The following is a 15,797-nucleotide window of genomic DNA, read 5'->3' as shown; positions in this document are numbered from 1 at the left end:
TTATTTATAATGTTAGGATGTGATTTCTGATGTAGGATTTCAAACTGGGCGTAATTTGTTTCTCTTGCCTTTCTAAAGCAATGCAGTGGTCTGGTTCATTTTGCGTTTTTCTCTTTACCTTCTCCAGTATGTACACTGCTAGGAAAAACAAATATTTTCCATAAAGTGTTTTTAAAAAGAAACAAATATCGCGTTATTACCACTTCAGACATTCCAACTTCATAGAGGAAACATAAACGAGTGAATAAAGATAGTCAAGCATGTTTTATTTTTAAAGTGACCCTATTTATACTGATGTAGCATTATGGACATTTGAGGAATACAGATTAATAACAAAGTTTTTTCCATAGATGCAATACACTGTTACTCAAAAGCATCCATACCTTGCACCAGCAGAGGTTAATTCAGTAAGAACTGCCAAGTCTGTTACTCTGGAATGAACTTGGCAACAATGGATTCTTTTTGCTTTCATTTTAAACATGCATTTCATTTGTAAAATCAAAATATTTGTCAGCTGCTTTGAGCATTATTTTCATATAAATATTAAACCTTAACAACTGATCCAATCTATTAAAAATGTACTTAAAATACAAATACACACCATTCATAGTACATGGATATGGCTGGAAAGAAGAAACCAGTGGCACTGAGCAAGCCAAAAAGGCTAATATAATAGACATGAGATTACATTGCGAACCAATTTTAGTCTATGTGAGCATCTAATACTTATTGTTTTTAAATCTACACAAAAGTTATCCTACTGCAACATCTGGAAAATGTAATTCCAAGAAGTCTTTGGAACTCTGCCTATTGAGATCAAGCCAAGCACCTCCTGTGTACTCTTTTCAGCACCTGCTAAAAACATTCTTGCCTACCCAGGTGCTTAGAAAGTTGAGGAAATTTTAATCAGTTTAACTTTTAGTTTAACTTTTGCATGTTTTAAAAGCATGGTCGTGAATTTTTCTCCATTTAATTTTTATATTTCTGTAAACCACTATGAGTGTTTTTTTTCCTTTTTAAAAACCATCAAGCGGTGTGTGAGTTTTATAATATAAAGTAAAATAAAATAAAATAGATAGTGCCGTACTAAAACAACCAGTAATTTTGTTGCACCATCATAGCTTGCAAGGACCTGGTGTCTAATTTGCTGCTCTCGCCCGGGGCGGAGAGCCTTTATTGTGACGTCTCCCTTAGCAACCGGGAGCGGAACCCGCGTCCTAGCGACGGCCCCGCCCCTCCCATTCATGGCCCCGCCCCCTCCATCTTGCATTGTGGAGGCGCCGCAGTGCGCCCAGGCGAATTTCCCCTTTTCTGCCATCGCCTCCGCGCTCTCAAGAAATCGGTTTGCTTCTGCACTGATGCGGAGGTGGAAAGCGGGAGAGGAGGGAAAATGGGCAGCGCTTTGAAGGCTAGAGGCGCATAAAAGGGAGTGAGAAGGAGCTATGTGACGGCCGCCGCCCCCACACCCAAGGAAAACCTCCAAAAACCAGCCCAGTCTACCTGGCTTTCTGCTTGGTCTTTCTCTCTCTCTCTCTCTCCTCCTTTGGTAAAGGCAGAAAGGTGGGAAAGAGGATTCGAAAATGCTGGACACCATCCATGCCACGATCTTGGAGGGCGGGAGGAACGTCTTCCTTACACTTCCCAAGCTCACTACAGAAGGTAAGCTGTTTCTCCACTGGGTTTTCACAGTTCAGCCTTCAGAATGAACCACAAGGCTAATATGCTGCACAGTGCAAATTGCTTTTATGAATGAATGTGTGTGTGTGTGTGTGTGTATAGACACACACACATTTTCTCTTTTACAATTTTGAATACTCATTTAAATATCCTTAAAACATCTATATCCATGGTTCATTTTGCATACCATACATGTTGTTGTTGTTGTTTAGTCGTGTCCGACTCTTCGTGACCCCATGGACCATAGCACGCCAGGCACTCCTGTCTTGCACTGCCTCCCGCAGTTTGGTCAAACTCATGTTCGTAGCTTCGAGAACACTGTCCAACCATCTTGTCCTCTGTCGTCCCCTTCTCCTTGTGCCCTCAATCTTTCCCAACATCAGGGTCTTTTCCAAGGATTCTTCTCTTCTCATGAGGTGGCCAAAGTATCCCTACATATTTTATATAAACTGAACCATTCAGTATTCCATCATTGCATCCATCAAAATTTATGTCGAACTTATCTTAATGCTGCCAGTGTTTTCAAGTGTACACAATTTCCCCCCCATATATTCAAAAGACATTTTCCAATCTTCTCTAAATGCATGTTGTTCTTGTTCTTTTATGTTTAGCTGCGCATATTCCATCAGTTTAAGTTGCCATTCTTTAGTTGGGACCTCGCTCATTTTCCATTTTTGGGTTAACAAAATGCGGGGCACAGTTGTAGCATACATAAGTAACCTTTCTTGACATCTGGGAATTTCCATCAGATTATCCCCAACAAAAAGGACTCTGTTTTTTTTGGGGGGGGGGGAGTACCTTTAAACATTTTTTTCAATTCATTATGGATTACGTATTTCCCAATACTCTTTTACCCCTTTACAGGTCTACCAGATTCAATCTCCAGATTCAATCCCCGGGGGCTGGAAATGTCTCCTGCCTGAAACCCTGCAGAATGGCTGCCAGCCAGAGTCTACCCTGTAAACAGTACTAAGCTAGAGGGACCAATTGTTTGACTCCATTTAATGCTATGTCCTTATATTACCCGCCTCCCCCCCCCCCGCTTCACAACATCCGTTTCCCCATAATAATTGAACTTAGCTAGGAAGACAGGAAGCTGCTTTATGCTGAGTTAGACCACTGGCCCATCTAGCTCAGTATTGCATGCACTGACTCGCAGCAGCTCACCAGGGTTTCAAGGAAGGGAACTCGCCCAGTGCTAGGTGGAGATGCTGGGGATTGAACCTGAGACCTTTTGCATGCTAAACAAACCTTAACAAACTACAGTTCTCAGGATTCCTTGGGGGGAATTAATGCGCTTTAAATGAATGGTGTGTGTGCAGCTTGTGTATGTATTGAGCAGGCATGTTTATGTGTGGGTCTGGCCCCATCCCTTGGCCCACATTGGTTTCCAGGTGTCATCCGACAGCTTTGTACTGTTCCCCTATACATTTTCTTGTTTAGTCGTTTAGTCATGTCCGACTCTTCGTGACCCCATGGACCAGAGCACGCCAGGCACTCGTGTCTTCCACTGCCTCCCGCAGTTTGGTCACACTCATGTTTGTAGCTTCAAGAACACTGTCCAACCATCTCATCCTCTGTCATCCCCTTCTTCTTGTGCCCTCCATCTTTCCCAACATCAAGGTCTTTTCCAGGGAGTCTTCTCTTCTCATTAGGTGGCCAAGGTATTGGAGCCTCAGCTTCAGGATCTGTCCTTCCAGTGAGCACTCAGGGCTGATTTCCTTAAGAATGGATAGGTTTGATCTTCTTGCAGTCCAAGGGACTCTCAAGAGTCTCCTCCAGCAACATAATTCAAAAGCATAAATTCTTCGGCGATCAGCCTTCTTTATGGCCTTCTCACTTCCATACATCATTACTGGGGAAACCATAGCTTTTTAACTATACGGACCTTTGTCGGCAAGGTGATGTCTCTGCTTTTTAAGATGCTGTCTAGCTTTGTCATTGCTTTTCTCCCAAGAATCAGGCGTCTTTTAATTTCATGACTGTTGTCACCATCTGCAGTGATCATGGAGTCCAAGAAAATAAAATCTCTGACTGCCTTCTATACATTTACCCCGACTGAAATGACATATAGGGAGTGGGCCCTCGACATTGATGTAGTGCCCTGAATTCAGTTGCCTATAACATGGTTTGCAAAATCTCAGTAAGGGCCTTTTGCAGCACTGCATGTAAAGTATTCCACTGCAAAATTGCTGACTCCATTCAAGGCAAGAGAGTTGTTGAGGTAACACAGTGTTCTGTTCTATTGCTGACATATCAGTCTAATATTAGTTGGAAAAGGGAAGTGGAAATGGCTTCTCACTGTCTGGAAAAGTGAGGAGCCACTACAGTAAGGAGTGATGGGACTTATAGGCCAAACATCCCTTGAGGCAGGGGTGTCAAACTCAAATTCATCGGGGGCCGCATCAGCAGTTTGGTCACCCTCAAAGGGCCGGTTATGTCTGTAGGACTATGTGTCCACTCTTTATTATCATAAATTATTGTCACTGCATTCAATTATTACTGTTTTTTGTAATAATGTAAGCTCATTCCCGCCCCCACGCAGATCACATTCCTGCGTCGTGGCACGTGTGTGGGAGGGGATGTAAACGAGGGAAATTTGAACAAAAGGTGGGGATCGACGGCTTCCAGGGGGGGGGGGCTCAACTAAACCTTCGGCAGGAAGGAGAAAGCCACTGCTGGGATTAAAAACCTGCAGATGGAAAGAGGGCTTCCCTCTCCCGCCCTGCGCACACCCAAACCCCGCTAGGCAGGAAGCCACACGCTACAACCCACCCCATGCTTTGGAGAGGGGCAGGAACATGCGGTGCAGCGCCAACTCCCTGCTTTGCTTTTCCATCCTCCCTCCTCAGTGCCAGAGTCCCTTCCCCTCGTGCTGAGGGAGGGCAGCGGATTTCCCAAGGAGGAAGGCGGCGGCAGCCCCAGCGGACGTGCATCTTCGCCTCAGAGCTGCTCTTCCCCCCACCCGCACTGTTGTTGTCTTCGCCGCCGCCTCTCCCTACCGGGACTGCAGGCAGAGGAGGCTTGAAAACCTCCCCCCCCCCAAAAAAAATTTCCCCTCCCACCTACTCAAACCGCGAGGCAACTCCATCTGGAGCCCTACATCATGAGGGGCTGAGAGGAGGCGGCGGCAGAGCGGGAAGAGCAGGAACCCGTGCCGTCATCGCCGCCTCCCTCCCGGCCGCCCCCCGGGAGCAGCTCCGCTGGAACTGAGAAGCCAAAGGGCAGCTCGGGGGTGGGGGGCAGAGCAAAAGCCAGGCACCCTCCCGAGTGTCTATGAGGAGAAAACGGGGGAAGAGGGAAGAGAAACCCAGCTCCATCAAGAGAGCGGCTGTTTCGCTTCACCTATTTCCCCCTCAGGCTCACTCCGCGTCCCTTTCGCCCGCTCGCTCGCCCACCTCCCGGATGCAGCCGAGGAGAGGAAGGGAAGCGGCGGGCGGCAGCTCCCCAGTGCCACCTCACTCGCTCTCGGAGACAACAGCAAAGCCCGCAAAAAAAAAAATCCAGCGCTGCTCCGTCCTGGCACAAACTTTGCCGGCGGCGCCTGTAGGGCTTTCCTACCTCCTCAACGGGCTTCCTCCTCCTCCTCCTGCATCTCACTTCCCCGTCTGGCCGCTGTGCCACCGCCTCCCTCAGCCTCATTCGAAATTGAAATTCGCTGGCCAAGGCCGTCAGCGCGGCTCCAGCGCCCCGGCCTCCGCCTGCAGCCCCGCCCCCGGTTTTTATCCTCGGCCAATCGCAGGCTCCAGAACTACTGTCAGTGGCTATTGGCGGCGGCTACGCGGGCCACATGACGAGGTCTGGCGGGCCGGATTAGGCCCCCGGGCCTTGTGTTTGACACCCGTGGGCACCACGTTGGCTATTCCAGATGCAAATGCCTAATAGCCTGTGGTTTCTTCCTTCCTTTGCTTTCCCTTTATGGGACAAGGGCATTAACACGACGCAGGATAGGGGAAGGTACCTTTTATCATATGTGGTAAGAGTGTAGGAATGTCCAAATCTTTTGGGAAATGATATATAATGAATTGAAAAAAATGTTTAAAATGACCTTTACAAACAACAACAACAACAACAACCAGAAGCTTTGATGATAGGAATTTTGGGACAATTACTGAAAGAAAAATGAACATTGTTTATGTATGCGATGACAGCAGCAAGAATTTTGATAGCACAGAACTGGAAGACTGGAGAAATATCATCAAAGGAACAATGGCAAAAGAAACTGATGAACTATGCAGAGTTGGCAAAGTTAACAGACCATAGAATCATTGAATCATAGAATCATAGAGTTGGAAGAGACTACAAGGGCCATCCAGTCCAACCCCCTGCCAAGCAGGAAACACCATCAAAACATCCCTGACAGGTGGCTGTCAAGCCTCTGCTTAAAGACCTCCAAAGGAGGAGACTCCACCACACTCCTTGGTAGCAAATTCCACTGCCGAACAGCTCTTACTGTCAGGAAGTTCTTCCTAATGTTTAGGTGGAATCTTCTTTCTTGTAGTTTGAATCCATTGCTCCGTGTCCGCTTCTCTGGAGCAGCAGAAAACAATCTTTCTCCCTCCTCTATATGACATCCTTTTATATATTTGAACATGGCTATCATATCACCCCTTAACCTTCTCTTCTCCAAGCTAAACATACCCAGCTCCCTAAGCCGTTCCTCATAAGGCATCGTTTCCAGGCCTTTGACCATTTTGGTTGCCCTCCTCTGGACACGTTCCAGCTTGTCAGTTTCCTTCTTGAACTGTGGTGCCCAGACAACAGATTACATGAAAAAGATAATAGTGACTTTGAAAAAAAATGGGAACCCTTTACATCATACTTGCAGAAACAACAAAAAAACTTAAGAGTCATTGGCAGGATTTAAATAAACATTTGCAATTTTATTTATAAACAGCAAGAACTATAATAGTATGACAATATGGAAGTATATACAAATAGCAGATTGTAATATGAGATGTAATAAACCAGGGGTGGAAGTTGAGGGAAGTCAGTAGGGAAGGGGGAAATCGAAATTTGAATGTAATGTGATGATTGCAGATATTGTTATAAGAGGGAAGAAACACCCAATAAAAATGATTAAAACAACAACAAGACGCAGGATAACTCTGTATTTCTTTGCATTTCAGATATCCTCGGTATTTGGGGCACTGTTTCGGAATTCGTTGAAAAGCAACTTTCCATGAATAAGGTGGGACTTCCTGTTTGTTCTTTTGCTTAAATGCTTGTTTTGAATGATTTGTGCATTTCTGCATTCTGGTCAAAGCAGGCAGAGTGCGTGCAGATAAATTCTCCTTTTTTGCTGATGTTTGGTGTGAACATGCTCACAGAAGGTGAATCCCTGTTGGAGGCAGTGCTATTTTCTGGGAAAAGAGGCGTGGGAAGTCACAAAGAGTACCTCCCTCATTCTCTTAGAAGAGCAATGGCGGCCATCTGAGAGGTGCCAGAACTGAACAAATGGCTTTCAATCTTGTTGGGTTCAGAAACGCACTCGAAAACATGGCTTCATATCCTGGCTTGTTTGGAAGCCGCTAACCATAGTTTCCTGGTTCTCACCTAATGGGAAGTTATGGTTAATACTCTTGCAAGTGGAGGAGCAGAAGGGTTGCAGTCAGGTGTACAAAGCCCATGCATATTGTGATTTGATGGTGCAAATTGGGCTTTCATGTCCAGAGCCCTTCCAACAATCCTATAAGGTGAACCCATCTAGTTCTCAGCGCTATCTACACTGTCTCGCAACTACTCTCGAAGTTGCCAGCCCTACCTAGAAATGCCCAGGATTGAACCAATAACCTTCTGAATGCTAAGCAGGTCTCCCAATCAGATAAGGTCTTCTTCCAAATTTGTGGGTGTGGGGTATGGCTTGCCTAATGTTTGATCCAATCTAAGATTTGAACTGGGGACGTCCAGTTCATAGCTCATGTTCTAAACCATTACAGTAGTTCAGCTGTGCCTTCTTTTTTCAGGGTGTCTTAATACCAGGGTTGGGGACATTCTCCTTCTTGAGACAGAAGCTTGAAGTCGGAAATAACAAATACATCCTCATACAGCGGCCTGTGTTCCTTCTGTCTGAGAAACTTGCGCAGATCCATGGGCTGAAGTTTACCAAAATACACACTCCCGGTAAGAAATGGGGTTGCGGTGTGTGCTTTCCTCCATGCCCATGTGTGCAGTGTACATTTTGAGGTGTGCAACCAACATAACACATAATATTATGGAGCGAAAATGCAGCAGCGCTGAGGATGCCAGCAGAGTTGTGGAAAGAATGGGAAGCAGAAACTAGTTTTTGCCCTCGGAACACAGGGCAGTTGTATTTCATAGTTAATGGTCTGAGCCAGGGAAAAGCTGGTTGTGGTGAGCACCTATTGGCTAGCACTAGTGCCATCACCAACACAGGTGAGCACAGTACCCAGAGCAGTTTTACAATTAGATTTTTGATATGGGATGGGGAGAGTAGAGTGAAGGGTCAGCATATACCAGTGGTGATTGGTGCCAGGGGCAAAAGTGGAGATGGTAAGAGGTATGACTCTTACCTTTGTACAGTAGGCTGCAAAAATATTGGGCTTTATGTTTCAGGTAAGGAAGAGGCACCGCCATTGCGGTTCAGGGACACATTCCAGCAAGGGAAAGGTACTTCAGGAAGGTTCGGGGCAAGGCCAGTGAGAGGTGTGGCCTGTGAAGGGAGCCTGGTCTATGAATCAAACGGGCCAGGTGGAGAGGCTTGGGGGCCACATCTCTCTTCTCCACCAATGGGCCAAGATGAGGGAGAAAAAAAGATTTTGACTGAGAGAAATGTGTGAACAAGCTATTAGTGTTCTAACATTTTACTCATATGATGCATTGCAGAATTGGGGGTTCAACTGTAGTCCTTCAGGCCTTTCTGTTTGGCCCTCAGAACTATCCCCAGGCCCCACAGTCTCCTCACTGGCCCTTGTTTCACACTTTGAGTGTCTCTTCCTGGGTAGAGTGCCTCTCGCTTGTCTGAACAGAGGATAGAGAAGTATATATAAAAAACTAGCCTCTTGTACAAAGGTAACATTTACATTTGTTGCTCCGCCTACTTTTGCCTGTCACCCCGCCCACCACTGGCAAATGGCCCTTAGGATGGACATAATCTTGCTTCCTGTTCAGATGATTTCTCTTTTCACTGATTCTTTTCCTGCTGCCCTCCTCTAGGTGATATCCCAATTGTTCCGCTAAATTTCATAGTGTTATCCCTGGAGGGCCCTTTCAACAGGGAGACCGTGGAAGGATGTGTCCGAGAGACACTGCTGTCTTTCTCGCGGTCCATCGCCACCAAGCAGACGGTTGAGTTCACCTTCAAAGGGATTGGTGTCCTGGTGATCCGGGACAACAGGGTGAAAATGAAGTTTTACAAAGACTTCCTTCGCGCCATGGATGGGAGTGGGAATCTCCTGAAGGCGCTTACAAACGTACGTTGGTCATCGTTTCCTTCTGGGCCTGGACGTCGTTCCGGTCTCATATTTCACCTTTTCGTAATAATAAATAATTATTGCATTTGAGGCAGTTTCATTGTTTAGAGTGTGGTGCTGATAATGCAAGGGGGCGAAAGTAGTGCTGTGGTCTAAACCACTGAGCCTCTTGGGCTTGCCGATCGGAAGGTCGGCGGTTTGAAACCCCACAACGGATTGAGCTCCCATTGCTCTGTCCCAACTCCTGCCAACCTAGCAGTTCGAAAGCACACCAGTGCAAACAGATAAATAGGTACTGCTGCCGCAGGAAGGTGAACGGTGTTTCTGTGCACTCTGGTTTCCGTCGTGGTGTTCTGTTGCGCCAGAAGCGGTTTAGTCATGCTGGCCACATGACCCAGAAAACTGTCTGTGGACAAACACCAGCTCCCTCGGCCTGAAAGTGAGACGAGTCACCCGTTCCTCCTAAGAGAGCCTGGTGGATCAGGCCAATGGCCCATCTAGTCCAGCATCCAGTTCTCACAGTGGCCAACTGGGTAATCCCCTGGGTAATCTGCAGGCAGGATTCGAGCACCAGAGCCCTCTGCCTTCCTATAGTTTCCAGCAGCTGGTATTCAGAAGCATTGCTGCCTCCGACTGTGGAAGCACAGCTCAGCCATCAGGGCTAGAAGCCATTGATAACCCCCCCTCCATAAATTTGTCTAATCCTCCTCGAAAGCTGTCCAATTCGGTGGCCATCACCACCTTCTGTAGGATCAGGTTCCATAGTTTAAAGATGTGCTGCTCATGGTTCCTTCAAGACTCAGTGGCTGCAATGTGCTCTATGTGGGGCTTCCCTTCCACTTGATCCAGAAGCTACAGACAGGGTAGGATGCTGCAGCATAATTGCTGATAGGAACGAGGCCTTGCCAGCATAGGACACCTGTGCTCAGAGGTCTACACTGGTTGCCAATTTGCCACCAAGCCAAATTCAAGGTGTTGCTATTAGTATACAAAGCCCTTAACAACTTGGGACCAGTTTACTTGCAAGATCATCTTGCCCCAAATGTGCTCACCTGAGTGCTTTGATCTGCGGAACTGGCCCTGCTACAGGTACCACACAATACCTGTTCCACATTTGTAAGAAACCAATCTTTTAGTGTAGCAGCACCTAGACGTCAGAACTCCCTGCCTGTTTTCCAGCACCCACTAAAAACATTTTTGTTTAGACAAGGCTACCCAGATGAGCCGAATGTTGATGTGCGTTCTAACCTGTTTTTAGTTTTGCCGATTTAATTTTCAAAAAGGTTTTTAAAAGTTGCTTTCTGCTCTTTTACTGACAATCGTTTTGTTTTATTCTCTTTGAGTTTCCTTGTTTTTCTTTTACAGTCAAGCAGTGTATAAATCTTAGGAAATAATAATAATAAAATTACCCCCCCCTTTTTTTCGTTATAGAGGCCGGGCACAGGGGACTCGGTGTTGTCAGCCAAAGAAACCACCCTTCCACATTCATGCACCGGTAACGTGGTTTTGTTTCCAAGGTGGGTAGACTCACCTGATCCGCACGTAGATTTCACCTGTCTCTCTCCTAAGGTGACTGTGAAACAGTTTTGATCTTTTTGAGATGGGATGGAAATTGCAAGTAGTTCAAAATTCTGCTGCTGCTGCTGCCGCCGCCGCCAGACTACTAGATGATCTGGCTTCTGGGGAAGAGTTGCTGCAAGCGATGATAGCTGTGTTCTGCCTCTGCCACCAGAAACGTTATTCCTCTGAATACCAGTTTTCTGAGAATTGCAGTTGAATAATTGTAGGGTGAATAATGATTGCAAGCCCCTCCGGCTGCCTTGGGCTGTATCATTTTACTTTTCAATTAGAGCAGATTTGACGAATGCCGAACAGATGCAGACATAGAATAGGAACTAAAACAAAATAAACCACAGGTACATGAATGCAAGGGAGGTAGCGACTAGAACGATTTATAACATAGGATGAATGGTTAGAACAGGACAATCTGCTAGCACATTTGCAAAGCTAAGCAGGGTCTGGTATGGTTTCAAATTGGACGGGGCACTTGAGATTCCTGCATTGAAGGGGGTTGGACTAGATGACCGCTGGGGGTCCCTTTCCACTCTACAATTCCATTATTCCAATCTGCATCTTCCTTCTGTGTTACTAAGTCTGCTACCCTACCGCTTGCTTAGTTCCACATTGCTAAACTATTGGACCATCTAGCTCAATATTGTCTGCTCTGGCTGGCAGCAGCTCTCCAGAGTCTCAGGTGAGGGCCCCAGACCTGTTGCTTGAGAACCTTTTAACTCTGTCCCCTTCAGCCTTAGCCCATCTCTTTGTATCAGGGATGCTTCCAGGTTTGAGGTAGCCCTTGGCAAAGGGCCCTCTGGTGGGTGCCACCACCTTAAATCTCACCCAGAGGTGGTGGACTCTCCTTTAAGCAGATCTTGAATAGCCACCTGCTGGGGAGTCTTTCGTTACTGTTCCTATTTTGCAGGGGTTTGGACTAGAAGGTCTCTTGGGCCCCTTCCAGCTCTACAAGTCCATGATAAATTCCCCACAATTCCCCTTTTGGGTGTGTGGAAGAGGGCACCCAAAGCCATTTGTTTTGATTGGTTCCCCCTGTCTACACCCTCACAGCCACCGTAAGGTTGAGATGGGAACCATCCCCGAAGAAGGTGAGAAGACCAGGAAGGAAAAGGGGCAGGCAGAGAAAGAAAACAGCAAAAAAGGTTGGGCAAGAGCTTTCGCTTTCGTAAGCCGTTTTATTTTCATTTATTTCCTGGGTAGCAAGGATATGTCTTTACAGCAGCTGTCCTCCTGCACCACACCAGGACATGTCCAAAATTGTCCTGGAAACAGGCTGGGTAGCATATCTCAGACATGACCTCAAGCAGAGATGGGAAAGCTCTGGAAATTTTGACATCTTGCAGGGCTGCGGGGAGACGACGCCATTCCCCTCTATTTATCTATTTCTCCAGGAATATTTATACCCAGCCTACTAACCAAAGTTTTTGAGGCAGCTTTCAAAAATACTTTACAGCGGCAGTCACTACAGAAGGGCAAAGATGTGTCTACGTCCCCCTGCCTCCCCTTGTTGTCAGATGCTCCAACAAACGTCGTTCTGCAACCGAATCTCCTCCCTTGTCAAGAGAGAAAATATTTTCCCCTTAGGTTTCCCCCCCTTTTTCAAATTTTATTCACCAGTAAGCAAGATAAACCGAAGAGCTTACAGAACTTGGTTGGTTTTTAAACGGGACATTTGCGGGGAAAGTAAAACTGCACACGATGCTTGTCCTATGTGTGTGCATGTTTGCATTTTTCATCCATGGTTGAGCAGGGTTTTCACATGAATGCGATAGAATGGAGCATTCCCTTAATCTCTTCTCTCCCCCCCCCCAATGTGCACTTTTCACAGCTAATTTTTCACAAGCTGCTTCCGTTCACTCTGCAGAATTCATACGCAACCTTCTGCTTCTCTCCTTCCTGTAGAAAATCTCTCGCCCAAGCGCCTTCTGTCTCGCCAGCTGATTTCTCCGGCCAAAGTCTCAGGGGTCTGTTTGACCGAAGAGTACGAGAAGAACTTGAAGCCCAAGCTGCCTCCGCAAAGGTAAGATCTTGATTCTGAAGGCAGCAGGGAGGTTTCATACTCTCTGGTCCTGTGAAGATAAGAAGCTGCCTAGGATGGACTCAGACCACTTGTCAATCTACCCCTTTGGCTTGCTCTGATTGGTTGCATCTCTCTAGTGCCCCAGGCTTTAGAGAGCAAGGCTTTGGGGAAAACAACTAGGACATATTGGCCATATGGGTCCAGGTTGTCAGTTCTTGCACTTGCTCTTCCCTGCCTGTCTTCTTTCTTCTTTGGCGATCACTCGTAGCCAAGTAAGGGACCCAGGTGGCGCTGTGGTTAAACCACTGGGCCTAGGGCTTGCTGATCAGAAGGTCGGCGGTTCAAATCCCTGTGACGGGGTGAGCTCCCGTTGCTTGGTCCAAGCTCCTGCCAACCTAGCACTTCGAAAGCACGTCAAAATGCAAGTAGATAAATAGGAACTGCTACAGCGGGAAGGTAAACGGCGTTTCCATGTGCTGCTCTGGTTTGCCAGAAGCGGCTTTGTCATGCTGGCCACATGACCTGGAAGCTATACGCCGGCTCCCTCGGCCAATAATGCGAGATGAGTGCGCAACCCCAGAGTCGGTCACGACTGGACCTAATGGTCAGGGGTCCCTTTACCTTTACCTTTACGTAGCCAAGTAAGATTGTCTTCCATAAATACAGCTTTAACAGTACATCCGTAGGTGACTGTGGAGGCCAGTTCTGGATCCACACGTCCTTCCACAGTGGGGACATAGGTTTCTGGGCTGGAGTTGATCATGGTGAGGGTTTGCCAAGTGTGCCTTCCTCTTAGCGCGTTTCTCCCTTTCATCCTGAGTTCAAGCATCTTCAAAGCCCATGACACCCTTTGGTAAAGGCTGTTCTCCAATTGGAGCGCTTGCAGGCCAGTGTTTCCCAGTTGTCGGTGTTTATACTACATTTTTAAAGATTTGCCTTGAGAGAGTCTTTGAACCTCTTTTGTTGACCACCAGCATTATGCTTTCCATTGTTAAGTTCGGAGTAGAGTAGTTGCTTTGGAAGATGATCATCAGGCACAACATGACCAGACCAACAAAGTTGATGTTGAAGAGCCATTACTTCAACACTGGGGATCTTTGCTTCTTCCGGCACACTGGCATTCATTCGCCTGTCTTCCCAAGTGATGTGTAATTCTTTTCGGAAACCCCATTGATGGAATCCCTGCCTGTATCACAACTGCCACAACTGTGTGCCCTCCAGATGTTGTTGAACTGCAGCTCCATCTCCAGGGACCCATGGCCATCCTGACTGGCACTGATGGGAGTTGTAGCCAAAAATACCTGGAGAGCAGGTAGGGAAAGCCTGCTGTAAGATTTCAACATTCAGGGTGGCCTGAATGTTTGGCTGGAATTGTCCCATCTCTTCATTTTCCTGTGCACTTTAAATAAGATAATCTTCAGGGTCAAGAGGTGTTTGGTTGGTTTTCTGTCTGAGATAGTGGCCCAGCTCAGATGGACAGTGTCTTCAAATGTTTTGCCCTTGCCCTCTCCCTCTCCCTGCCATGCATGTTGCAATACTTTTTTAAAAGAAGAGTGGCAGTGGAGTCCATGGAATCTCTAGCAATTTTAATATACAATCGAGTCAGAAAGTTGGCTCAAAGCAATCTGCCTCCAGAACTGGGATTTGGTGGCAAAGTTTGAACTGGAACGGGTTCTTAAACCCTGCAACGCCCACTGGTTCTCCCCTGCAAATCCGCCCCATTTATATTGCTGGGACCGTTTATGATTCTGCACCTTGGTTGCTTTTTGTTTAGCTGCCAGGGTTTCATTTGCAGGAGAGAATTGAGAGATGCAGAAAGGGTTAAGCAGCTGCCTCCTGCCCAGTGATTTCAGCCTACAAGTGCTTCCCTCCCCGCAGCAGTCTCCAAAATACAGAAATGCAGGGTTGGAGCCCCATTTGCACTCCTATCTAGTTTGGCCCACAGGGATTCAGTCTACTGCTATTGTTGATTCAGACGAGGAGTTTGCATCTCCTCACCAAGTCACAAAAACCTTCCATATTGTGCAAGATGTTCTGTGGGGTGCAGTTCACCCTCTCAATGCAACCATAGTCTGCTCTGGTTTTCTCCTGACTTTGCTCTTCCCTCCCCATATGCTCTCTGCAGCAGCTATTGTGCAGCTGAACAACATAGTATAATTGGAAGAGACTCAGGATCTTCTTTCTCCACCGGGGACAAATTCTATCCTTCCTCTTGATGACAAGACACTGTTTTGGTTTCGACAAGGTCAAAGTCCTTTGCGCTGAAAGGCTTTTAAAATGTTTTAAGGGCTCGTCTGAGGCATTGTGTGAGAGGCCAACAGTTGCTCTCCGAAGCCACTGAAAAATGGATTAGCCAGCAATTAAAGATGTAGGAGAACTTTTGTCCTTAACTGGAAGAGATCCTTTGTTCAGGGCCGAGGGAAATTGGAGGAGATAAACCAGAGACCTCTTCCATTATTTGTGGGTTAACATAGAGGCATCTTCTTCGCAAGGGAAGCTGATTATAATGTTGCACACAACAGATGGCACCAAAGATGAGGAGGCCGATAGAATTTCAACTTGCCCGCTTTGCATTCTGTTTATTTAGATAATGGTGTTTAGCACGCCTGCTGTTGTGATCCTACCCTTCTCTTCAGGGGAAGGAGGTCCCAGGCATAGACTGCTCTTGAAGGGACTGGGCAGTGCCAACGCTGATGGTTCAGCTAGGGATGTCAGTGTGGTGTAGTGGTTAAGAGGGGTAGACTCGTAATCTGGGGAACCCGGTTCGTGTCTCCACTCCTGCTTTGATGGTGTTTCCTGCTTGGCAGGGGGTTGGACTGGATGGCCCTTGTGGTCTCTTCCAACTCTATGATTCTATGATTCTATGATTCCTCCACATGCAGCTGCTGGGTGACCTTGGGCTAGTCACACTTCTTTGAAGTCTCTCAGCCCCACTCACCTCACAGAGTGTTTGTTGTGGGAGAGGAAGGGAAAGGAGAATGTTAGCCGCTTTGAGACTCCTTCGGGTAGTGATAAAGCGGGGTATCAAATCCAAACTCCTCCTCCTCCTCCTCCTCCTCCTCCTCCTCCTCCTCCTCCTCCTCCTCCTCCTC

At 46.9% G+C, this 15,797-nt stretch overlaps 1 protein-coding gene across 1 annotated transcript in view; it reads left to right on the top strand.

Annotated features, from left to right (window-relative positions):
- The first annotated feature begins 1,058 nt into the window (after positions 1-1,058).
- The window catches only part of CCDC81 (coiled-coil domain containing 81), a 32,388-nt gene continuing 17,649 nt past the window's right edge, over positions 1,059-15,797 (top strand). Inside the window, exons 1-7 of the mRNA XM_035115908.2 lie at positions 1,059-1,659; positions 6,807-6,868; positions 7,644-7,800; positions 8,854-9,110; positions 10,542-10,627; positions 11,736-11,827; positions 12,588-12,705. Of these exons, the coding sequence (XP_034971799.2) occupies positions 1,581-1,659; positions 6,807-6,868; positions 7,644-7,800; positions 8,854-9,110; positions 10,542-10,627; positions 11,736-11,827; positions 12,588-12,705 (851 nt within the window). The 5' untranslated portion in view covers positions 1,059-1,580. The remainder of the gene's footprint in view (positions 1,660-6,806; positions 6,869-7,643; positions 7,801-8,853; positions 9,111-10,541; positions 10,628-11,735; positions 11,828-12,587; positions 12,706-15,797) is intronic.

Source organism: Zootoca vivipara, chromosome 4 (genome assembly GCF_963506605.1).
Source record: "Zootoca vivipara chromosome 4, rZooViv1.1, whole genome shotgun sequence".
In the NCBI taxonomy this organism is placed as follows: domain Eukaryota; kingdom Metazoa; phylum Chordata; class Lepidosauria; order Squamata; family Lacertidae; genus Zootoca; species Zootoca vivipara.
This window is presented reverse-complemented; position numbering and strand designations above follow the sequence as displayed.